General features: G+C 54.2%; 1 protein-coding gene across 7 annotated transcripts in view; it reads right to left on the reverse strand.

Annotated features, from left to right (window-relative positions):
- Nucleotides 1–14399, reverse strand: part of CDH4 (cadherin 4) — a 578825-nt gene extending 564426 nt beyond the window's left edge. For 2 of the 7 annotated variants that reach the window (XM_059898536.1, XM_059898535.1), the window contains exons 1-2: nucleotides 14167–14399; nucleotides 11840–11951 (exon numbers count right to left, since the gene is read on the reverse strand). In XM_059898536.1, coding sequence (XP_059754519.1) covers nucleotides 11840–11951; nucleotides 14167–14223 — 169 coding nt within the window. In that variant the 5' untranslated portion in view covers nucleotides 14224–14399. Of the gene's footprint in view, nucleotides 1–11839; nucleotides 11952–12185; nucleotides 12501–12983; nucleotides 13198–13468; nucleotides 13531–14166 lie in introns of those variants that run through there. The other 5 variants (XM_059898541.1, XM_059898540.1, XM_059898538.1 and 2 more) reach the window with 5 other exon arrangements.
- Between the last annotated feature and the right edge of the window lie 9620 nt (nucleotides 14400–24019).

A 24019-nucleotide genomic window follows, 5' to 3' on the forward strand; every position in this document is an offset into this window, starting at 1 on the left:
GTCACCGTCCCCTGCTTCGTAAAGGGGGGCTAATAATGCGCCCTCCTCAGAGGGTGGTGGTTGGCACCGGCGAGGTGCCTGGCGCAGAGGAAGCCTAGATCCACAGACGAGAAAACAGAACAACGGTCCTACCAACTCCTCGGATGGGACCGGACGCAGGCACGGGACAGGGCGCCCGTGGCAGCCTGGTGGTCACCACAGGGGCTGCGTGACCCTGCTCACCCAGTCTACAGCATCCATAACCCAATGCCGTGCAAACAGCCTGACCATCAAGAGAAAGCAACGACACGGCTGACCCAGAACGTTCCAACCCGAGGGCCCTTCCGCCTCTGCTCCGGCTGCCCTGGGTCACTCGTGGGGAGATGTGTCGCATGCAGCCCGAGGGGCCAGCTGGAGCAGCGCCTGGGGCCTGAGAATCCTGGTGCCCGGTGGCAGTGGTCATGGAAAGGCCAGGCCCATTCCCATGCCGGTCGCCGGCCCTTGGGTTGCTTGCCCATCCCAAGCCCAAAAGACAGACAGGATGGCCGCAGCCACTCCCTCCCAGTTAAGACCTGGAGCCCCCTGGGATACCCAGGGCTCCCCGTCAACACAGACCCAGCAGGCAGGGCGGCTTGTAACAGTCTGGTCCCAGGAATGCAGGAGGCTACCTGCAACGCAGCCGCAGAGGGACAGGGACAGGGTCAGGGCCTTGGAACCTGAGCTGAGCAGCTGCCTTCCTGGGGAAAGCCTGCTCACCTCTGCTTTCCGGAGAGCTAAGGGGCCAGGCAGCAAAATCGCGGCTGCTCGAGACACGGAAACGAGACACTGGGAGCCAGAAATAATGCCTTTTTGCATTTGCAGAGTAAAGCAGTTCTGGGGAGAGAAGAGGCATATTCGATGAATGCTTTCCTTCCGGAGAGCACCCGCTCCTTCCCGCACGTCTCCACGGTGGCAGAGGGAGCGTGCCTTTCCTTCTGCAGCAGCAGTGGTTCAACGATACGTTCCCAAATGCAGACCTTCAGGTTAACAAAATATTTACAGTGTATCTATGTGATATTATGTGAGCTATAATCCTTGTTAAAATTCCATTTGACTGGGAAGGATAATGGGAGGAGAGCAAATGTTCACCTGTTCCGTGTCAGGCTTTATAATACGAGATCCTACATTTCTATACCGACGTGCCCCATTCACTGTTCTGGGGAGATGGAAACCACAGCATCCTTCCCACCGCCCACCTGAGCAGCACTTTCGGATGCTGGTTACCTGCCGGCAGACCCCCTCATGGAAAACACACTTTCTCCTGAGGGATGCTGAGCGCTGGAATTCCGAAGGTAAACGTCCTCTAGACCTGAAGCCTTCAGGCTTTAAGGAACATCAGCTTCCCTGGCAGTTGGATTAAATAGGCAGAGTCCTAGGCCACAGACCCAGGATTTCTAGGTCAGTGCGTGTGTGAATTTCCTGGGGCTGCTGTAACAAGTGACCACAAACGTCAACAAAAAAAAAAAGTATTCTCTTGAAGTTCTAGAGCCCAGAAGTCTGAAATCCAGGTTGGCAGGGCTGCACTCCCTCCACAGGCTCCAGGGGAACATCCTTCCCGCCTCTTGCAGCTCCTGGTCCCCCAGGTGTCCTTGGCTTGTGGCCTCAAAACTCCAGGCTCTACTTCCATCGTCACACAGCTTCTCCCCTGTGTGTGTGTCTCCTCTTCTGTCACTTATAAAGACACTTGCCACTGGATGGAGGGGCCTGGATAATCCCGGGTGATCTCACCTCAAGATCCTTAACTTAGTTGAACCCACAAAGACCCTTTCTCCAAACACGGTCACAGTCACAGGTTCTGGGTTGATGTATCTTTTGGGGCCACCGTTGTCAGCCACGAATTGGCCCTTGCCATTGGCACTTGCCATCTACCTCTACAAGGATTAAATCACATGTTGCTGCAGCTGCTGACCTCCGACACCCCCTGAAAGGAGTTCAGGGTGGAGGGCAGGAATGAGGCACTCTGTGCTCTGGGAAAAAGTGGCAGAACAGATCTTCAGACAGTTAGATATTTTCAGGAGCCGATTTTATGAGCCCACTTCTTGTATCTCCTCTTATCTAGAAAAGCACTAAAATCCATGGTGACGTCTGCTCCTCGTGACTAGCAGAAACTTTCTGCAAAAAATATGTGTTTGATTGCATGTACTGCCCCTTCACCAAAATCACATCTATACTGACCTTCCCCCCTACCTCTTTGGAGCGGTTTCTCAGAGCTATCTGAGATGCTGTCTCCCGGGCTGCAGTCCTCATTTTGCCCCCAGTAAAACTTAACTCACGACTCCCACACTGCATTTTTTTAAGTCGACACCATCCAACCCGCTACGGTTGGTGTGGGAGGGGACCCAGGGGCCTGCCGGGTTTAACAGTGTCCCACAGGCAGGCAGTTCCTGGACCACACTTGGACATCCTGCCCCTCTGCAGATAAGGAAACCAAGGCCTAGAGAAGGGAGGGCCGCCCCCATTCAGCTCCTCTCCCAGGAGCACTCCCCACCCTCACTCCTCCCCTGCCCCGCTGGACGCAGAAGACTGGGACGGCAAGCTTAGCACACGTGCACACCGAGGGTCCCTCTCGGCTTTCCAGGCAGATCAGCATCGAAGGTGTTCAAACACATTTGGGCAGCAAAACCCAAGCAAAACGAAACTCTATCATTTCTCCAAGTCAGACACACACGCACGGGTTCGCACTCCCGGAGGGGGCTGGTCCGGAAGGCGAGCCGTCCTCTCTACTTGGCTCAAGGATAAGGAGAGCGAGGCCCCCTTCTTGGACAGACAGGGGGTCTGCACCCCGACCCCGGGGCTGGAACTGAATTAAACTGTATTCTAAACGGAAAGCACACCTGTTCCAGGCCAGGAAGGCCTGCAGCTTCTCCCGGGGCCTCTCCCTGGGCAGGTAAGCTCCCACCTCCAGGAGGCCCATCCTCCTACCTGACAGGAAGGGGGTGGCACTCACCTGCCCTGCAGATATTTATCTATCGCTGAAGGCTTACCTTAATCCTTCCTAAATCTCCACATGCTGTTGGCAAGAAAACACAATGAAGCTAAACAAGGCGCAGTTGAAGCAGCCGGATCGGAAGCTGCTTCGGACGGGTTTTGTGGCCGCCGTCACCCTTCAGGGTCTCCAGAGTGGCAAATCCCCGTCTCAGGACCCACGAGGAAGCTGCCAACCAGAGTCCTAACTAGAGACACCGTAGGCAGGAGCTCCTCGAGTGAGGCAGGATGGGATGAGGGCCATGGGGGCAGGGCTCAGGGCTGCAGCTTTGGATGCAAACAGGCCTCCCTAACCCGTCTCCCACTGGGTCACTGAATCGCCCTGGGCCTCACTTTCCTCTCCATGAAGCGGGGGTGCCCACCTGAACCGCTGAGGGTCCACAGGAGCCGAGTGAAGAACACAGCACAATGCCCGAGACACAGCAGGTCCTCAGCATGTGGCGGCCTGCGGGAGGCCCCAAGGACACCCACGTCCGAATCCCCGAAGCTGCGAGTACGTCACCTTTGTGGCAAAAGGGCCTCTGCAGATGTGCTCAAGTCCAGGACCTGAGATGGGAGGTGATGCTGGACTATCTGGGGGTGGGGGGCCCAGGGTCCTCACGGGGTCCTTATGAGCAGAAGAGGCAGTCAGGGAAGGTGATGTGACCGTGGGGAGCTGCACCGGTGCTGGTGTGAAGGTAGAGGAAGGGGCTGCGAGAAAAGGATAGCAGTGGGGCCTCGAGAAGCTGCAAAGGCAGGAAACGGATTCTCCCCGGAGCTTCCAGAAGGATCCAGCCTGCCCACACCTGGATGTTAGCCCAGGGGGACCCATGTTGGATGGAGTCTGGTGTCCAGAAGAACAAGCTGATAAATCTGTGTCTTTTAAGCTGCTACATTTATGGGTCACTTGTACCACACTAAGAAATGCATACAATCCATAATCTAAGCAAATTCCTCCTGAAAAAGGCAGTGTGGGAGCGGAAAGTCATACAGACCAGGTGATCTGGGGGTGTGGCCTCTGACTGCCAGAGCCCACAGGTGTCTTGAAGGCATTAAATGTGAGTACATATTAGCATATAATAAGTCCTCAAAAAACACCACGTGCCCCTGATGCAGGCTGGAAGGGAAAGGGCCTTTGGTAACATACAATAGTCAAAGATAATTAAGTAGGTTTTTGTTCAGTTTTGTTATCTTTTGTTTAAGAAAAGGGGTGGAGGTGGGGAGAGGTGGCTGAGACAGTACCAGAGGCCACCAGGAGAGGGCAGCCTAGAGCCTGGGCAAAAACTCGCCTAAATTCTTAGTTTTTAAGCAAAAAGGGAGCGCTTTTACCAGTCTATCTTACAACATAGCACAGCCCTCTCTGAAGATTACAAGAAAAACCAGTGCCATGAGGTTTTACAAGAGCACACTGGGGAGAACTTTACCACCCTTGACGGAAAGACAGTCACGCAGCTTACGGTATTTTGTATAGTGGAATTCACTTGGAGTAAGAATTTTTTTTTTAATAAATGTTATTTATTTTATTTATTTTTGTCTGCACTGGGTCTTCGTTGCTGCTCGCGGTCTTTCTCTAGTTGCGGCGAGCGGGGGCTACTCTTCGTTGCGGTGCGCAGGCTTCTCATTGCAGTGGCATCTCTTGTTGCGGAGCACGGGCTCTAGGCGTGCGGGCTCAGTAGCTGTGGCTCACGGGCTCTAGATGCGCAGGCTCAGTAGTTGTGGCTCACGGGCCTAGTTGCTCCGTGGCATGTGGGATCTTCCCGGACCAGGGCTCGAACCCATGTCCCCTGCATTGGCAGGTGGATTCCTAAACACTGCACCACCAGGGAAGCCCCATCGGAGTAAGAATTGCTCCTTCAAAGAGTCAGAATAACAGGAACATTCTTTGAAAAAATGAGTGCTGGCTTCCTCACTCGCTCTCAGTTTGTGGTTAGTTCTGGCATCCACTTAACCATGCTCCAAAGAAAAAGAAAGAAGGACAGAAGGAAGGAAGGAGGGAAGGACCTAGAATCGGAGGCCCCTGCAAACACTGAGGACCCCAGACCCAGGCAGAAAGGACCACCTGCAGACGGAGGGCCCTCTCTCCCGCACAGCCCCCGCATACCACAGAGGTGGTGCCAGGAAGCCCGGCCCGGTCAGGTGGGCGGCCTCCTTCAGACCAGGGTCGTCAGCTTTTCTCAGGAGGCTACTCGATGTCCCCCAGGCTCTAAGCCGCAGCGGGAGTGGTTTATGACACTGTCCCGAGCCTCAGCCCTGCCCCCATCAAGTGTGTGCCAGGACGGCTGGCTCCTGTCGGCTCTCTCTGCTGTGTCCCCAACGTGGGCAGAGTCTGAGAGCTGAGTGAGAGTGGGGTTCTGGGACTGTCTGCCACGTGCCCGGAATCGCACATTCCTGCTGGCGTCGCAGAATCCTGCTCTTCTAAAACCAAGGCCAGTTTTGCCAACCCAAGGTGTCCACCGAGTTTGGACCCACTTCAGATGGGCTCTCCCACATCAGCAACTGCAATCAAGCACTTCTGGATAAACTGGGCCTCTGTTTGTTCCAAACGTTCAAGATGAGAAACAATTAGCACGTCTGAATGCCTGATAATTGCCGGTTTTATGACAGTGCCCCTGAACATCTGGGGTGTCTCTTGTCTGCTCAAGTGCTCTAGAAACCATCTCCGTTCACATTACAGGGGAGATGTAAACAAGCTAAGAGCGCGGGTCTGGACAAAGAGGGAAAACAGAGCGAACTGCATGCATTTAGGCCAATCTCTCAACCTCAATCTTCAGTTTCTGATCCATACAATGGGAATGATTTTACCTCCCCAGAAAGGCTTTTGGGAGGATTACACGGGATGTGTGCAGAGGCTGGCACAGACCCAGCTGGGACGCAATGTTATAAGTATATAAAGTTTCACATTCCCTCATCCTAAGACTCCATTAAAATACATATTTCTGAAATGCAAAGATCTTAATCTTTAAACTGCAATGTGGATGAGTCCCTCATCCTCACGTCTAACTGGTGTGTGTGCCCCTGAGGTGAGGATTTTTATTTAATGCCAGTTGACTAGAGAGGGCACAGGGGTTAGAGGGTGCTGAGGGGGGCGCTCCTGGTCCATGGCCTTAGGGACCCAGTGAGGAAGGCCAGGCACTGGCATCTCCCTCTGGGCCGCAGGGGGAGCAACAGAGGCAGTGGCCAGGCCCGCGCGCGGTGTGGTGGCCGAGGGCAGGGGGCCGCAGTCCTTGGCCTCCTTTTGGTTTTAAACACGGCTATCAGGGCCTTCCATCGGCGTGAGCTTTGGCATGTGGGCAGCGCGTAAAGCAGGCTTTTCGTGCTTTATCACTGTGCTGGTCTTACCTCTTATCTGATAGAAGCCACTTTCTAAGTATGTAAACTTCCCTTTCTAAACCTCTTAACTCTGCGACCAGACAAAAGTATAGCAGGGAAAGGCTGCTGAGAAACCCCAAACAGCACTGGTCCCTGAAAAGGCAAGTCTGGCCCCAAAGACAGCCAGAGGGGTACCATGGTCTCCACCACTACCACGGGCTCTGGGTGCTCCTTTTCAGGGGACACCTTAGGCACCACCAACAGAAGGCAGTGAGGTCTGGGTGCTCAAAGGAGCCTCCTTTGGCTTCAAGAGCAAGGAAAGTCCTGGCTTAGAGCCAGTGGAAGCCACCTGCTGGGGCTCAGTCCTGCTTCACCTCCACTCACCTCCATGTCTTTGTTAAGACCAAGATTCCCAGTGCATAATCTCTTGGCTTCCTGGAAGAGGGTGTCTAAGAGAGCCAGCAGAGAGTTCACATTCTGGGATGGGTGGATCAGATAGACAGTCCTGACTTAATATATGTAATGATTCAGTCATATCCTGGCCAAAGAGAGAGTCTGAAGTGGTGACTATTCATTTCCTCTGTTCAACAAATATTTACTGAGTGCCCAGACATGTTCTCTGCAATCCAGTGTGCTGGACGTGGATACTAATTTACAAAGGAGCAGAGGGCCGCTAGAGCAAGAGTAAGGTCAAGGCCCAAGGAACAAAGGATGGATAGAGGCTCAGGGCAGAGCATGAAACATGCTCTGAGCTTCCAGAGGGAAAGACAGGCACTTGCTAGCATGCACAGCTCTTGCTTTCCCAAAGGCAGGGATTGCATTTAGCTGCATGCCACAAGAAACTCGACTGTGGTGTTTTATCCTTATTTTTCTCATCTCACAGGGGACAATGAAAGGTCTGCAGTTGTTCAAGGATGCCACCTAAGATCCAGTTCCTATGCCACCATCCTCACAGTCACAAAATGGCTGCTCTGCCCCGGACATCACATCCATATTCCAGGCAGGAGAAAAAGGTAAGGGCAAAAGAAAGAAGGCATGGCCAGCTGAGTCTGTTCCTCTTTACCATGAAAAAAACAGCTTTCCCACAAGTCTCATCTAACAGAAAAACCTAGTTAGATCCCATTGACCAGAAAAGGGCCATATTGCCACCTTGGTGTAAAAGTCTACCAGAGGTGTGAGTATATTAAACAGGGCTCAGTGTGAGCCAACCGGATCAGGACAGAAGAGGTTTCATTAGTAAGGAAGAGGTTCTGTTAGTAAGGAAGAGGGACAGAATGGATACTGGACAGGCAACCCGCAGTGTCCAGTGATTTATAGCACACATGGTTGCTTTGTCGTGCGTGCCATTTATTTGAACATTCAGAGCAGCTCCCGCTTATCTGTGAGTTGACGGAGGGGACTCAGAAACACCACAGTGTCAGCATTTTCTGGCTCATTCATGACTTCATTTGACAACACTGGTTGCACACACACAGCCCCACAAGGCAGGCACACTGGGTGATAGGTGTGCAGTCAGACTTGCTCAGTGTCTGGTCCATGCATCTAGCGACACCTTCCACCCTGGCAAGAGTTACCTGTCTTCACAGAGGAGGGTAAAGAGGCTATTTTCAACATACTTGTAAAGACAAAATAGCGGTACTTCTGGCCACAGTCATTACATTGTGGCGATTTCTTAGATGCCGATTCCAGACCCCTGAATGCATTTGGTCTCTCCTCAACCATCCCTCCCTCTGTGTGACTTGATACACAAATGAGTCATTCGTTCTACAGTGCATTGCCTGTTACTCTGCTTTGGGTAGGGTGCTGGAAGCTGGCGAAACCTTATGTGGCAGGCGCTGATGCTTGTCTCCTCGGTACCCATTCCTCCCTTCGTCCTTCCTAAGACCCCCAACTCTGCTCCAAGTAGCAATTTACTCATCTACCAGGTGATGGATCATAACAGGTCTAAGTCAGACTGTGCAATTCTCTGCTTCCCAGCCTCCCCACCTCTTTCCACTGGGAGTGGAATGTGGCCCAGTCCTTGCCAGTGAGAACTTCAGCAAGGGTTCTGAGAAAGTGTTTGCTTTTCTGATACAAGGAAGAGATGCAGATGGTGCTACTACTCCCTCCTTTTTCTAGCTTGCTGTGAACTCAAATGCAATGCCTGGAGCCACAGCAGCCAGTTTACAATGATGAGGCAATACACTGACAAACTAAAGATGGTAGAATGATAAGAATAAAGATTAGGTGTGAGATGGTGCCACTGATCTGATCAGCCCTTGACTACTTATCTCTTCACGGTTATGTGAGAAAAATTAACCCCCATTCATTTACGATTCTGTTAATTGGGTTTTAGTTGGCCCAGAACATTCTAAATGTTAAACCAGAGTGATGGGGCTGCTGCCCTTATGAACCTTACAGTTTAAGTAAGAAAGATGATTGACCAGATAATATAAATTCTCCAATGAGAAAGCAAAGTGTGGTCAAGGGCACAAGGTGGTCGTAAATTCACTGGGATATGGGAGAGGGAAGGCTCTTCTGAGGCAGTCTCAGTAAATGAAGTCATCAGAAACAAAGCACCTCTTTCTGTATTATCTGAATTCGTGGGGCAATGTCCAGACCCCACTTCCCCTGCCCTGGCAGACAACATTTTCACACACGTCACCCTCTTCTCCAGGAGCGAGGACAGATACGACCCATTCGTGCTGGTTTCCCACAAAGCCGCCCCTCAATCTCCCATCCTTGTGGGGTTTTGCCTTGAAGCTGGTCTGGGTTTTCGCAGAACTCTGCCCGCCATGAGAGAGCGATGCAGGTCAGTGCATCAGCTGCAGCCTCGGGCCGGGCTGACCGTTAATTATTAACAAAGCCGAGAAAAAGACACCAGCTTAGCCACTACCCAATGCTAAACTATGGCGTAGAGAACGCTCTGTTGTCGCGTAAGGAAAAGGGCTCAACCATCCTATTTTATATATTACCATGCACCAGTGATCATGGCCATCAGTGAATGATCCTGGAAACAAACCACGGTGTAAGAGTGTGTGCAGTTACATTCGAGTGCTGGCCAGAAAGAGCACAGACAGGAAACAACGCGGAGGGGATCTAGGAACTACACATCAGCTACACAAACACTCCACACGGCATACGTAGCGGTTCTGCCCGCCATTCAAAAGGATCCCAATACCATAGTATCTGCTACCCTACTGGGGAAAACTATTTTAAGCCTAATTAGCGTGAAATTTTTTGAATGCAAATGCTTTTCATTTAGACATAAAACAAAATGCCACAACATTTCTTCCATCCATTTATCATAAACAAGTTAATTACTGTGTAACAAATCTCTCCTTCTGGAGTCTGGATGTTTGGGGCTGCCGGTGAGCTGACTCCGGCAAAGAGAAGGAACCGCAAAGCAGTCATTAACGGCTTACGGCGCATTTAGAATAAAACGGGGACTCTGTGAAGCTTTGCTTGTCAAATTAAGGTTAAGCTCTCTCCACTGGATTAACTCAATTGTAAGTAGTCATTATCTATTTAACTTGATTCCTACCAGGATAACAGAAATATTGTGCCACTTATTTACTTTCGACACATGCATCTTCACTGTGGTCCTGTCGTTTGCAAAGTTTTCTACATAAACAGAGATTTTTATCTGCCGTGGCTTGAGTGTATGCAGTGGTAGCTTTTGCCTCCATATGTGTAAAATTATTTCTAAGATAAAACCTCTCTGTCCCTGAGAACACTGAGGGAGTGGCACACGCAGGTGAGGGAGATACTCTGTGATTTCCCCCTCAACCAGGGTTGGGTTGGGCCTCATCGCGGGTATAGGTAAGTGCCGAGAATATGAGTCTTGCATCCACACGGCCTGTGAGCGGGTCCAAGTTCACGTACGATGATGGACTCCTGGGGCATACGGGGCAGGCCAGCATCCAGCCAGCGACCAAGCCTTCCCCATCACATGGGCTAGGAGCAGAGGGCAGGTCAGCCTGGACCCGCACAGTCCACCAGGAGAGAGGGGAGATGCTAGTTGGAAATCTTACATTTTATTAAGAAAAGTAAGAGAATCATCTGTCATTCTCTTCCATAGTAGGTAGCACCTGCTGTTACAAAAATAGAGGTACTTTTTCTTAAATTCCTGAGTAAAATTGATACGCCAAGATCTTATCAAGTTTAGCTCCACACCGGGGAGGTGGCAAGGATGCCAGCCTCAGGACACACAAACAGCAGGACCGCAGTAAGCCGCTCCTGATTTGCACTGAGAGTGAGAGAGTCTTCCGAGCCTTCTCTGTGCACACACAGGGATTCTCATAAACCCACAGATCCTGAAAGGCGGTCTACACGTTCTAAAATGACACACACCGTGCAATTAACAGAGCATCTCTTGAAAACTCTTACCATAGACGCCCACTCCTACAGCACACCCAGCCCGCTTCTAGGCCAACTGCCAAGAGGTTGGGTTTTTTGGTTGTGGTTTTTTGTTTTTTGATAATCAGTGAAAGAGTCAATAGTATCACACCCCTATTTTAATAGTCAACTCAGATGACAACAGATAAGTTAGAAAAGCTGGACTCGGTGCAAAGTAAGATCCTGATTAATATAACCAGGCACACACAGTAGGTCAACGAGCTGTCTCCACAGACAGGATCTGAAGAATCAACCAACTCTGCAAGTGATCCCCTGCACACAAAGGATCTGCAGTCAGTGCTCGTGGCGGGGACGCTGTATTCCCTGAAACAGAAAACTGGGGAGGAAGTCAGCAGCCTGAGCATGATTTTGCCCTGAATATTGAAACTTAGCTTTGATGCTTCCACTAAAGTTTGTTCCCTCCATCACTTTGGAATCGGCTAAACGCAGCCGCTTCTGGGAAACCGATGCGGGGAGGGAAGGCACGCGCCGAGGTGTTTGCGGTGCCACTTTGAAACCTCAAGGAAGAAAGAACTGATTTAGTTCCCCTCCCACGCAAATACAAAGGTTAGTTAGTTTGTCTTGAGAGGGAAACAGGTCGATATGCAGAATGATCTATTGTCATTTGAGTTCTGAAGCTGCCTCTGACTTCACCATCACAAATGTGGATATCGTCCTGCGGTTACCATAAAGCTAATTGGCAGCTCCCTCCTGCACGTGTGTTTCCGTGCTGTCAGTGGGACAGTAATGAAAACTCATGCCACATTTGCGAACAGAACGTCTGTGGGCTTATTTACTGCATCCCCAGCAACATCGTCTGCTTTATCATGCATTTCAAAGCAGGGATAATTTAAGAATCCAGAATTTCATACACAAAAATACTTGGTAAGAAGGTCTCTCTCTCTGCACATTATTTGGGTGACGCTACATCCGAATTCCAGTTTGTTGCCCAGGAAATGATTCACCTCACTCAAAAATGACAGGGATTCTGAATCATTCACCTGTGATGCAAAAGGCCATTTAGGTCGACCGAGCTGCACCTCTACTGACCTCTCCACCATGGTTTTGCAAAGAGCCTGGCTCAAAGCCAGCCGAGCCTCTTTTTCTGTGGGTGGTAATGTTTCCCTAATCCAGAGCATGGTATGCCATTTCATTTCCATGTCTGCCTTACCTTTGAGGACCTTCTCTCCTTCCAGAATATTCTGGGAGATTAATGCCGTGTAATCTTCTTCAGAGAATCCAGCTTTGCAGGTCTCCCTGGCTGTAAGATCTCCATTGTGGGCCTGAGAACAAAAACAAGAGAGGTCAGAAAAAACACAGGTTCACAGTAATTGCCTCCAATCCACGTTTAGTCGGGCCTCCTGCATGCAAGGTCTCCACCTTGGTCCACCAGAGCCTCCACCCAGACATAATCTGGGGTCTGCCCCTGCGGTCTCCACGTTGGCCGGGGACAGGGGGCATGCAGCAGGGAGGGAGGGCCGGCGGATGGCGAGGCTGAGGGCCTGTCAGGGCCTCACCCACACGTGGCAGAAGGGAAGGTCTGAGGACTGTCCAGCAGGAGAGCCAGGAGTTAGCAAATGAAGACACAGAGGAGGGGCGGCCAAGGGAGCAGGCTCCTGCCAGGGCCATGTCACCGTCCCACCCCAGTGCTCAGGCTTTGGCTGAGGTGGGCCAGCAGGCCTTCTCCTCCCTGTGGCGGCCAGGAGAAAGGAGAGGGGCAGGGCAGGAAAGGAGATTCTCCAAGACTCAGCTCCACCTCGGAGCCTGGCTCTCGGGGAGGCTGCCGGGAGGCGGGGGAGGCTGCCGTCCGCCCTCCAGCCCTCCCCCTCCACTTCTTGGACGCTTGTCCACTCTTGGAGCCCTCATCTCCAGCCTAACCAGGCCAGAGAGCTTCCCTAACTGACCCGAGAAGGTGGGTGTCCTCCTGTCCTGTCCCCCGGAGCACCCTGGGCTATCCTGCCCAGTGGGAGGTCTAGAAGCCTGGTCGCCAGGAGGGCAGGGAAGTGTGGAGGTGGGCGAAGAGCCCCTCCCAGGCTGCGGGGAGTGGCAGCTAGGTCAGCCGCGTAGGCATGGGGAATGGAGGGAGAGGCTGCATGTGCGACGGGAAGCCAGCCCCGCGTCAGAAGAAGGAGCGCCACAGCTCCCGGCTCCGCGGCGAGCGCAGGAGCAGGGGCGCAGCCCGGACCCCGCAGTCGCGCCTTCGCGGGGCCACCAAGCGGAACGCACCTCCCCGCCGCCCGCCTCCTCCAGCCCTGCGCGCCGCCGCCCGCCCGTCCTCGGCTCCGGAGGCTGCCCCAGCCCGGAGCTCCCGGTACCCTGACGCCGGCCTGGACGCGGCGCCCCCATCAAAAAGCACCAAGGGGAGGAAGAGCAGGGCGCGGGGTCACTCCTCGGGTAAAGCTCCACACCGCGGCTCCGTGCCTCGGGAACGAAGCTCCAAATACGACCGAAACCCGGGGATAGCTAACTCGTCCAGGAAAGTTTCCACCCGCCCGGGCGTGGGTCGAGCGCACCCAAGCGTCCCGAGCCTCAGAGCGGGCCTCTGGCCACGGGCACTTGTTTATTTCCGAGGTTACAACAGCGAGGCCCTGGAGGAGCAGCGAGGCCGATCGGCCACGAGAGGGGGTTCCTGCAACTCTCGCGGCCCCGCTGCCTTACCCCAGGGGCGCCCCCCCGCGCAGCCTGCACGCTGCCCTCGGGACCTGCACCCTGCAGGCGCAGCGCAGGGCTGGGGACAGGGCTCGCGGGGCTCCGCAGGAAGAAGGCGGGCGCCCGGACCGCCCTCCCGGGTGCACCTCACCCTGCTCCTGCCTGGCTCCTGGCTCCCCGGCCCCGCTCCGAGCCGCGAGGGCCCCGCCGAACACTGGCTGCAGCAGGGGCGCCACTCGGTCAACATTGCCCCTCGGTACACATCCGCCGCCCACCAGCAGCGGCAGTCCCTGCCAGCACCCAGGGAACGAGGACGGATGCGGCGCCGCGCCGGGAGCACCGGCCCCCAGCAGGGGCGGCCAGACCAGGTGTCCCCAACACCCTGATTTCCGGCCGGCCGCCGCCAGCTCCCCTCGTCCTCAGCCCTGGCCCGGGCTGGGCTCGCCAACTCCGGAGGAGCGCGGCGAGCGGGCGACGGAGGGCTCGCCGGCTCCGCCAGCGGGCAGCCTGCCCCAGCGCGGGAGAGCCGAGCTCCGGGGCAGCGGCCGCGGACCTGGGGTGGCTGAGGGATGCTCGGCGGGTCCGCTTCGGGCAGAGCTCCCCGCGTCCCGCACTCCGCACCGCACCGCAGCTCCCCGCTGCCCCGGCGGCTCCGCGCTCCTGCCGACCGCAGGCGGCTTCGCGGAGCGCGGGAGCCGGCTGGATGCAGCGGTGCGCGCGCCGGGGACGCCCGGCGCGGGCCGGGGAAGCCCGGGAAAGCCCCGCCGGTGAGTGCGCGCCCCGCCGGCTCCGGGGGCGGCCCCGCGCTGCCTGGGCTGCCGAGCGGCCCGGACGCGAGGCGCAACTTACCCGGAGCGCGCCGGAGAGCGAGAGCAGCACGAGGAGCACGCCGGAGCCCACGGTCATCTTCCCCGCCGCGCCGCGCCCCGGCGCCCGCCCGATGCCCGGCGCCCGGAGCCCGTTCCCCGCCGCGGCCCCGATCGCGCCGCTCCGATCACCGCCGCCGCCGCTCAAGCGGGCCCAGCGCCTCCAGCCAGGCTGCGCCGCCGCGACTGCCGCCCGGCTCCGGGAGCGAGGCCAAGTCCGGCCGGCGGCGGGCTCCCTCCGGCGGGTGCGTCCGCCGGCCTCTCAGCCGCCCGCGCCTCTGTTCCGCGCGTTCGGAACTGCAGGTGAAGCCGCGCGGCGGCCCCGCCGAGGCCCCGCCCCACCGCCCGGCCCCTGCGCTCGCTCGTCCTGACGCGGGCCTTAAAGGCGCCGCGCCCTCCGCGCCGCACCCGCGCCCCCCCGCGTCCCCGCCCAGGCGCCGCGCCCCACCGTACCACCCGGCCCGGACAGGGCATCTGGAACCCGGGTCAGCCGAAGGGGCCGAGGACACAAAATCTACTGGGGAAAAAGGGGCAGGGGGAGCTGTGAGGTCTGAACAAGGGACGGTGGTCCCAGATCCCAAACTATGGGTACGCCTTCCGGATGGGGAGACCCTGATGCCTTAATCCAGCTTCCTGCCTGGGCCCACAGTGGGGGTAGGCACCCCCATCCGTCCTGTATGCTTCAGGTGTCTTCCCACTAACTCTCCTGACCCAGGCCCACCTCCTGGCCTTGCACAGCTTTTGGGCTGTCAGGAATTAGCCCTGAGAGACCAGCCGATTAGGAAAGCGCAGAGAGAGGGCCTGCAGGCTGCATAGACACCCAGTGTGAGGGAGAGCTCCAGGTCTGGGCCCTGGCTATGATGGACCCTTAAGGACCAAGGAAGGGGCTAATTCCTGTTTGTGCATCAAAATACACTGTTAGGCCTGAGAAGCCAAGAAAGAAATTAGAGGCCCCAAGAAGGAAAGGCAGAAATTCCCCCGCAGAAGAGCTGTCAGGAGCGTCAGCCGGACAGGCCAGGCGGCGCCATCTGCCCTGCTTGGGTGATTTCTGAGCTGGGGGGACACTTCTTTAAGGGCTCATCAAATGAAAAATATGTATAGCTTGGAAAGTGAGTAAATGTCTCTGCACGTTCCCTTTTGGTTTGGAGATTTTAAGAAAAGTGGTTTTGTTTGCTCAGATATTTCAAATTTTCTTTGTCTTGGTTTGGAGAGCTCTGTGTCCAGAATACATTAGTTCTGGTTTAAGAAATGTGCTGCAAAGGAGGGGGAAGAAGATTGACTGAACTGTTGAGCTCCAAGGTCAGAGCCAACCTGGGCAGGAGAGCAGGAGAGCTGTAGCACAGCCCTGCCCTCCCCTGGAACGCTTGCACCTGGGCTGGGGGGCCTGCTGGTTAGCGTGCTGCCTTGGACTGAAGGAAGTCAGAGTCTAGACAACTGCAGAGGGGCAAGGCAAGTGTGCATCTGAGAGCACAGCGACTTGTGGCTTCTCACCCAGTAACTGCGACAGTTAAAGGGGACACTGCATCAGTACCGGCCTGCCACACCTGGCCAGAGCCGCATGGGTTCCCAGCCTGGCGGAATAGGGCCAGGGTGCCCCTGTACGTGGCTGAGTGTGCCTGGCTCATCTTTATGCTCAGACTTCAGCACAGATCCTTTGTCACCCGTGAGGGTTCATGGACAGACCCACCCAGGACCCACGCTGTGTGAAGTTCTGCTCCTCAGCCCTGTGCTCACACCTCGCAAAGACCCCTCCGATTCCCCGCTTACTCAGGGCACCTCATCACCGCAGGGAGCTGACAGAGGCCGGCCACGGTCCTTGCAATAGTTCTGAAATGTCCATCACTGGGACCTGCCTTTGTCTTCAGAAGGTCCGAGTATGATGGAGATCGTTTTCAGGAGAGACTTCCAGAACCCAGCACTTGCTCTGCTGTGCTTCCTGAAACTGGTCCGTGCAAACACGTGTGCCAACTTAAATTACAAAAAAAAAGTGGTGTTGGGTGGGGGGGTCCTGAGGCCCAAACACTGGGGGAAACCCCCCTCCCCCTCCCCTCCCCCTCCCCCTCCCCTCCCCCTCCCCCCTCCCCCTCCCCCTCCCCCCCTCCCCCCCCACCGTCTCCTGCCGCTGAGTGTCTCAGAGTCTTGAGTCTGCTGAAGTGCATGATAACTTGCAGGCCTGGAAGGCCCATCCTGACTCTAATCAGCCTTGGGGGAGGTGCACATGGGGGAGCTTTGTGTGAATTAACTCCTAGAGCCGTCCTGACTCCACAGTGGGGTCTGCTGGCATACCCATTGCTCCCCTGGGCAGGGGAGGGGGAGGCGTGGGGAGGCCAGGCGGAGGCTGCAAGACCAGCGTTCTCACCCCAGCCCTGCACCCCTGGCCTGGGGAGCATTTTTTTTCCCCAAACTCATTTGCTGGAGGAGACCTCGTACACAATATATTGAATATGATGTCTTATGGGAACTCACATGTTTAAGAATATGGTTTCAGAAACACTGCAGTAACTGATGCAAGTCCAGTAGAGAGCATTGGTTTATCAGACTTGCTGTGAATGAAGCAGAGGACACACCGAGAGGAAGGAAAAGACGGTCTGAAATACAGGGCAGTGGATTCCAGAGGACGGTCGTCAGAGCAGCAGCACCGACTCCCCTCAGGGACTTGTTGAAAATGCGGACCCTCAGGCCACACGCCAGACCTCCTGAATGGGAGTCTGCATGGGAACCGACCCTCCCTCCAGCCCACCTCTGTCCTCACATGATCTGCTTCAGAATCCTAGCGAGGCTTGTGAAAAATGCAGACTCCTGGGCCCCACCTGAGACCCACTGACTTGGATCTTTGGGGAATGGGGCCCGGGACCTGGCCTTTTAACAGCCTCTTAGGTTGATGTTCACGCACACTAGTGTTTGAGAACCACTGGCCTATCCCACAGGCCATAGGCAGCTCCTGGGAGCATCTATAAATGCTACTTCCTGGGCCCCACCCTGGACCTACTGAATCTGGGTGTTTCAGGGCGGAGCTGGGGTTGGAGACACAGCTGCCCTGAGGGAGGGCTCCAGCCGCCCGGCTCTGCCCAGTGCCAGCAGGCTAAGCCCACCTGGCGAGGCGCTATCCTCTCAGGCTGCTGGGCAGAGCCCCGGAGAAGAGCGTATTTTTGTTTCTAAAAGAGATTAAGAAAATTCCACGGAGAGGGTAGCCTGTGAGTGACGGTCTCCTTGTTGAGGATGCTGGTGGGAAGGGCTTCAGCTTTGGAAGCAAACCGAATGCTTGCATCGGGGCTACTTTTCCCTGCCTTGTCATCTGATGTTAATTTGTTTCTCCTCCATTTATCATTATTTTTTAGATACTTCAGTGTTAGACAAAAAGCTGTTTTGTAAAGAAAGCAGGGAGAAGTTAGCAAAAGGCGTGTCCCGAGAATAAAACAGAATCTTTGTGGACAATTGAAGATATTCAGGCGCTACAGAAAAGAATGCAATCAGCCTGCCACCCGCTTGAGAAAACCTCCCTGCACGGAACTCAGAAGAACAATCTTAAAGGAATAAGCAAGAGAGAGAGAGAGAGAGACAGGCCAGCACAAATAGCTCTCTGCCTTCAATTCCGCTGACTCTCACCCCTGGAGAAGGTTAATGCCGGGGAGAAAGAGAACAGCCGCTATTATTATTTGTTGTTTTTTTGAATTTTATTTTATTTATTTTTTATACAGCAGGTTCTTATTAGTAATCCATTTTATACATATTAGTGTATACATGTCCATCCCAATCTCCCAGTTCATCACAGCACCACCACCCCACAGCAGCTATTATTACTGTTTTTGTTTTCACTGACATCACCTCTCCCTTAACACGTGTTGATATTGAGGGTGGGCCGGGCCCTGCGTGGAGGGCTTTTGAACTGTTATCTCGTGTAATCCTCACCAACAAAGGAGGTGGTCTTTCCCACGTTCCCAGCCTCACCCCATCTTCTTCCTTTTCCCACCTTAGGCCAGTCACACCAAGCCCGCCACCACCCTGGACCCCTGTCAGGGAGCACGTGAGTCCTTCCGGCTCCCGTGCCCGTGCCCCCACCGTGCCCTCTGTCAGGACCCCATCAGCCTTCGTATGGGAGGCGACCCCTCTCTCTATCTCCAACTGGCCTTTCTTCAGGGGCAAGGGGCTGTCTTTGGCTGCCTTCTGACTTCATACACACCTCACACTGTCCCACTGTCCTACTGTCGTGGAGGTTTTTTCTTTATACCCCCCACCCCCCGAAACTCCGAGAGTCTGAGGGCAGGGGGCTGGTGTAGTCACTTCTCCCTACATAGCCCAGGATCCAGTCCTCAGTGGCTGGATGAATAAAGCAGTGACAACAATTCTGGCTCGAATCAGCAGCTCTCCTGAGCATCTGGGTACCTTCCTACCTGCCCCCATTAGACAGAAGGGGAAACTGAGGCCTGGAGCAAGCAGAGGGCTTGAACCACCTCCCACTCACCCAGGACTTTTCACACCTGATTCTTGGTTTGTCTAATGTCTGCAGTGGAGCAGGGCCACCTCTGCCTGACCCACAGCTCTCTCCCCAGCCCTGACAGTGCCAGCCCAGCCTGGACAAATGTCTGAATAAGTAAACATCTCAGTGGATGATCAGAAAATCCGGGAGAGATGAAGCATCTTCTGGACAACCTCGGAGGAGTGGGGAGGAGTCCGGTGATGCTGCACCCAAACACTTGCCCCACACCTAGGAGGAAGGAACACGGATGGTTTCTCTTCTCTCTTCTCATAAACTCTGGGGCAGAAGAACGAGAATTGGGGCCAGAGGAGGTGGTTCAGCGTGAAGGCGCTAACAGCAAGGGATTTGGAAGGCGGGTGGGTGAGGGAGTGCAAGGAGGATGATAAAAACAAATGTCTGAGGAAAGGAAACCAATTAAACAGTAAAATAGATACTATTAGATTCAAGGGGAAGGAGAAAACGGGGGAGATGTTGGAAATATGAGTAGACTGAGAGTGGCAATAAAACACAGGAGAAACCAAGAAAATGGAAAGGAAGTGGGAAGTGGCCTTTACAAGTTAAAACATCTGCCTGGAATTATGAGCTTCTCTGAGCTGCATGATATCCTGTTGGCTTCAGCTCTTCTGGGTTCCCAGGGGAAACGGCTTCTACCTGCAGTCACTGGTCGGATCCTTTACAGGTTCTATTTAACCTGGTTTTATTACTGAACTTTGGGGGGTTAGCACTGATCACCTTCTCCAGAACACCAGTCTCAGGGCTGCTGAGAGGTGGCTGGATTCCTTGGCAGGGGGTGACAGCCCTGGTCCGCTCTGCGCAGGTGCAGTGGGACGTGCCTTGGAGGCCTAAGCGGGGGCACTCTGCTAAGTGCGGGGGCCAGGGCTGCTGTCCTGTCCTCAAGAAGCAAGCCCTCGATTTGCCTTTGCTTCTGGGTCTGTGGCTGAAGCTCTAATGGAGAAGAGTCTGCAGAGGCAGATGGACGAAGCCACCTGCTCAAAAAACACAACCCCCATTAGAGATTCACTTCTTTGGGATAAGGCAGGGATTCTCAAACTTTAGTTCAGCCACAGGACCTCCTGACAAGTGTCTTAAAATATGGGTGCGTGGAGCCCAGCCAGCCCCGGCGATTCCCATTGAGCTAATATCAGGTAGGGCCTGAGCAGCTCTGCTCCCCACGTCCCCAGCTGAGTTAGGATGCACGCCGGAGGGTAAGGCATGAAACCACTTCTGAATGTTTCCATCTTGAAAGGCTTCTGGTGACTTGATTTCTGATAACTTTCTAGAAAGGGTGCTCCTATGGGTTGGGCAATGAATGCGTGATTTGAGGGAGGGAAATGTGGCCAGGGGTCTGGAGGTGGCAGGGGTATCACCTGTCCAGGTGGGGTACAGCAGGGGACTCTCAGGATGGTTGGGAGGGTCTCAAGGCTGCTGGGCTCTTGTGTGAAATGAGAAAAGCCCTGAAGAAGGAAAGGGGAGGGGGGGGACAGTACAGACACAGTCACCGGTCTATGCAGCAGGCGACCCAGCTCTGAAGCTAAACTCCGTAGACTTGATCCCCAGGAATAAGGCTCCTACCGTAGATCATGGCCTAGGACTGATCCTCGCTGCCCTAGGAAGAGGCAGGTGCTGGGTGGGTTGGTGGAGATGGATGCTGGAATCATACAGGATGTAGCCCTTTCGGATTGGCTTCTTTCACTTAGCAATGTGCATTTACCTTTACGTTTCCTCCACATCTTTTTATCGCTCCGTTGTATGGATGTACCACAGTTTAACTATCCATTCGCCTATTTAAGGACATCTTGTCTGCTTCCAATACCCCTGGGTTTTTAACTAGTGAAGACTACAGGCTCTTCTTTCCCACTTCCCCCCAACGTGAATTTCAGATAAGCCAACGGCTTCTTTCCTGACTCACGTGGTCCTCTGAATCTATGATCCCAACTTTGGAGGTGGTGGATGGGTTGGGTTACTCCCCCAGCCTTTGGTGTGAGCTTGCGGGTGGGGCCGGTGGTCGTGGTGCTCAGGCATCTCCCTCCCATCACTGCCCCCTCCAGGGCGATAACCTCTGGCCCCGAGTGAGCCGCCTGCCGTGGACCCTGCTGGTCACACCCGTCGTCTCCTGAGCCCTGGTGAGCACCGTTCACAGTGGGGATTTGTAGACACCGGTTAACAAAGTTGCCCTCACCCTCTCCCACTTGGGATATGGCAAGCACGAAGCACTCTGCGTTTATAAACAGTCTCCTTCTTTGGGAGATTTCAATGCTCTCTCTTTCATTTATAAATTACTGCTGGGGAAGGCACATTCTCAATAAATGCTCATTGCTCTTAAGAGAGAATGATCTTTGCTGGGCCCCAAGGCCTTCCCCACCCAGGAGCCAATTTACTGCACTGGAAATTCAGTGTCCAGAGGAATATCGTGAAAGTGCCAGAGAGATAATGCAGCCGGAAGAGGGCTGGCGTCCCTGGCCAGCAGTAGCCACTCCCATGGTCCAGATGGAACCAGGAAAGAAGAGCCACCTTCCCTACTGACCCTATTCCTGGGCCAAAGTGGTTTAAACGCATCATCTCATTTTATTCTCATGCGCATTTTCTGAGGGAGGGTCCATTGTGATCCCCATTTAGTCAGGAAGAAACCGAGGCTTATAGACAAAGCAGCCGCTCTGCCTGTAGGAGACTAAAGATGGCAGCCAATTCTTTGTTCTCTTTCCGTTGAGAAGTGAAGCTGGACTCTCCTCCCCTGAATCCCGGCTGACCTTCCTGACTTGTTTGGGCAAACGCGATAGAACTGACTTCTGGGCCCTCTGACACTAGGTCATAAGAAGCCTCGCAGCTCCCAGGGGACCCCCCTCTCTGGGCCCCTGAGCTGCCGTGTAAGAAGTCTAACCACCTGAAGCCACCTTGCTGAGAAAGCCATGTGCAGGGGGCCTTCCAGCTGTGCCCACCTCGTGAGCAAAGCTCCCCAGGACCCTCCAGACCAGTCCATCCACCAGCTGAGTAGCTCTGAGGGACCTTCGTTGATATCACATAGAACGGAATTCCTGTTCCAATTCCTGACCCACAACATGGTGAGATGCAATCGGAGGTGGATGATTTAAGACACTGAGTTATGGGTGATTTGTTACCCAGCAGTGGATAGCTAACTGTAACACACCCGCCTCCGAGGCTGGGGAGCCGCAGACCCACCCCAGCTGCCTCCAGTGCCTGCTCACTTAGCTGCTCGTGGGTGAGACACAGGGAGGAAACATCACTTCTGGGAGCCGTGCTGCGGGTGAGCTCGCAGGCCGTCCCGCTGCTGCCCTTTGATGTGCAGGAGGGAGGAGGGGTGTGCTCGTCCTGGGCTTGCAGGGAACAGCCATTCCGCCACAGCAGAGTTAGCCCGGCGTCTCGTCGATTCAGCCGCAATCACAGGACCTGGACCCTGGAAATCCTACCGTGTCCCTAATGACGTTTGCTTCCCTCACGCAGCCGGAAGGAAGTAGCCGTTCCCAGGAGGCCTCAGTGCAGCACGCAAGCCCTTTGACGTCCCCCACTTCGCATATGAAATGCGCCATTCTCCTCACACTCTCGTTTGCAGAGAAAAGCAAGACGGGAGTCTTGCATCTCTACTCATGTTTTCTCCAACCCCAGAAGGAGACGGGGAGGAGGAGGGAAAGACAAAAAAAAAAAAAAAAAAAAGAGTGAAACAATGCATTTCAAGAGACTAAATACAGTTTACATGTCCCTCCTTGGGACTCTGCCCTGGTGTTTTCCTAAAGACTGAGCGGCCTGGGATGAGGCCAGAGGGTTCCTGGGAGATGCGGGTCGACTGTGGTGTGTTGGGTCTGGAGCGATCGCAGAGAGAGCTGGGGACATGAGTTGCCTGTTATTGCTCCCTGCATAGACATGCACCGTGACAGGAAAATCTGTTGGGGAAAATGGGGTGCAACGCACCTCTAAGATGGTAAATGTGGGAACCAAGCCAGGGATGTGTTTCTATCGTTCCTGGTTCTCCTGACATCGGAGGCCAGACCCCGTGACACTGGCCTGAGCCCCTGCTGAGGGACCCCTGCATTGGAGGGGTGGCCTCTGGGAGGCTTGCTCCCCAGTAATCCAGCTGCACGGCCGAGGAAGGAACAAAACCTTGCAAAGGTGATGCCGGGGAGGTGGTTTGTCCCCCGAGCGGCGGCAGGAGGCTCTGTCCCGACTGGCCCTGCTCTACAAGCTCACCTTGCCCCGGACGTTTGGGACGTGCCGTTTGCCAAATGCAGTCCCAGACCCTGGAACAGCAGAGACACGTTTAGGGTCCTGGCCAGGGTCTCGGGGGCCCTGCGGTGGGCTCTGCGCTGAAGTGTGCGCTGTGGTCGGGTCACACCACTCAGGTGTACGTAGCAGCCAGTGGCAGTTGCCCAGCTCAAGTCCCCGCAGGGCCTTCTTCCACCTCCAGGGGAGCCTCAGCCCCACACGGCTGAGCCCAAAGTGTGTGCACGGAGGTCGGTGTACAGATCACTTCCTGGGGGAAACCGGCAACCAGTGGTGGGTGGGATTTAGTGCATAACTACCCCTGGCCCCCTGTTCCCATCCTTTGCCAGGACAACTTTTCAAGTCATCGGAGTGCAAAGTGGTCCCATTGTACAGAGCAAACTTTTCACTTAATAGTGAACAGAGAGCAGTACTTTTCGGAGCGGGGGCCCAGGCGCTCAGTCAAAAACCAGCTCAGTATCACACCCTCCACCTTCCCTGTCTCCCTGCTCCTGAGACCATCTTTATTGTTTTATGAATGCAAATTCATTCATTCATTGGCTCATTCATTCTTTTTTTTTTTTTTATTGTGATAAGAACAGTTAACATGACATCTACTTTCTAGAAATATTTTTAAGTACACAATACAGTATTGGCAACTATGGGCTCCATGTTGAACAGGAGATCTCTAGAACTTATTCAAACTTTACACCCATTGAACAGTAACTCCCCATTTCCCCCCAGGCCCTGGAAACCACTGGTCTACTCTCTATTTCTGTGGGTCTGACTGTTTTCGATAACTCATATAAGGGGAATCATGCAGTATTTGTCCTTCCAGGTTCATCTGTGTTGTTGTATATGGTAGTTTTCCTTCTTTTTTAAGGCTGAATAATATTCTGTTGTTTGTATGTACCACATTTTCAGTGGATGGACATGTAGATTGTCTCCACCTCTTGGCTATTGTGGATAATACTGCAATGATCATGGTAGTGTATATACATTCTTCTCAAGCACACATGAAGTATTCTCCATGATAGATCATGTATTAGGTCACAAAGCACGTCTTAACAAATTTAAGGAGATCGAGATCATGTCAGGTATCTTTTCTGATCATAATTGAATGAAACTAGAAATAAATAGCAGAAGG

The sequence above is a fragment of the Balaenoptera ricei genome, chromosome 15, assembly GCF_028023285.1.
Source record: "Balaenoptera ricei isolate mBalRic1 chromosome 15, mBalRic1.hap2, whole genome shotgun sequence".
Taxonomy (NCBI): domain Eukaryota; kingdom Metazoa; phylum Chordata; class Mammalia; order Artiodactyla; family Balaenopteridae; genus Balaenoptera; species Balaenoptera ricei.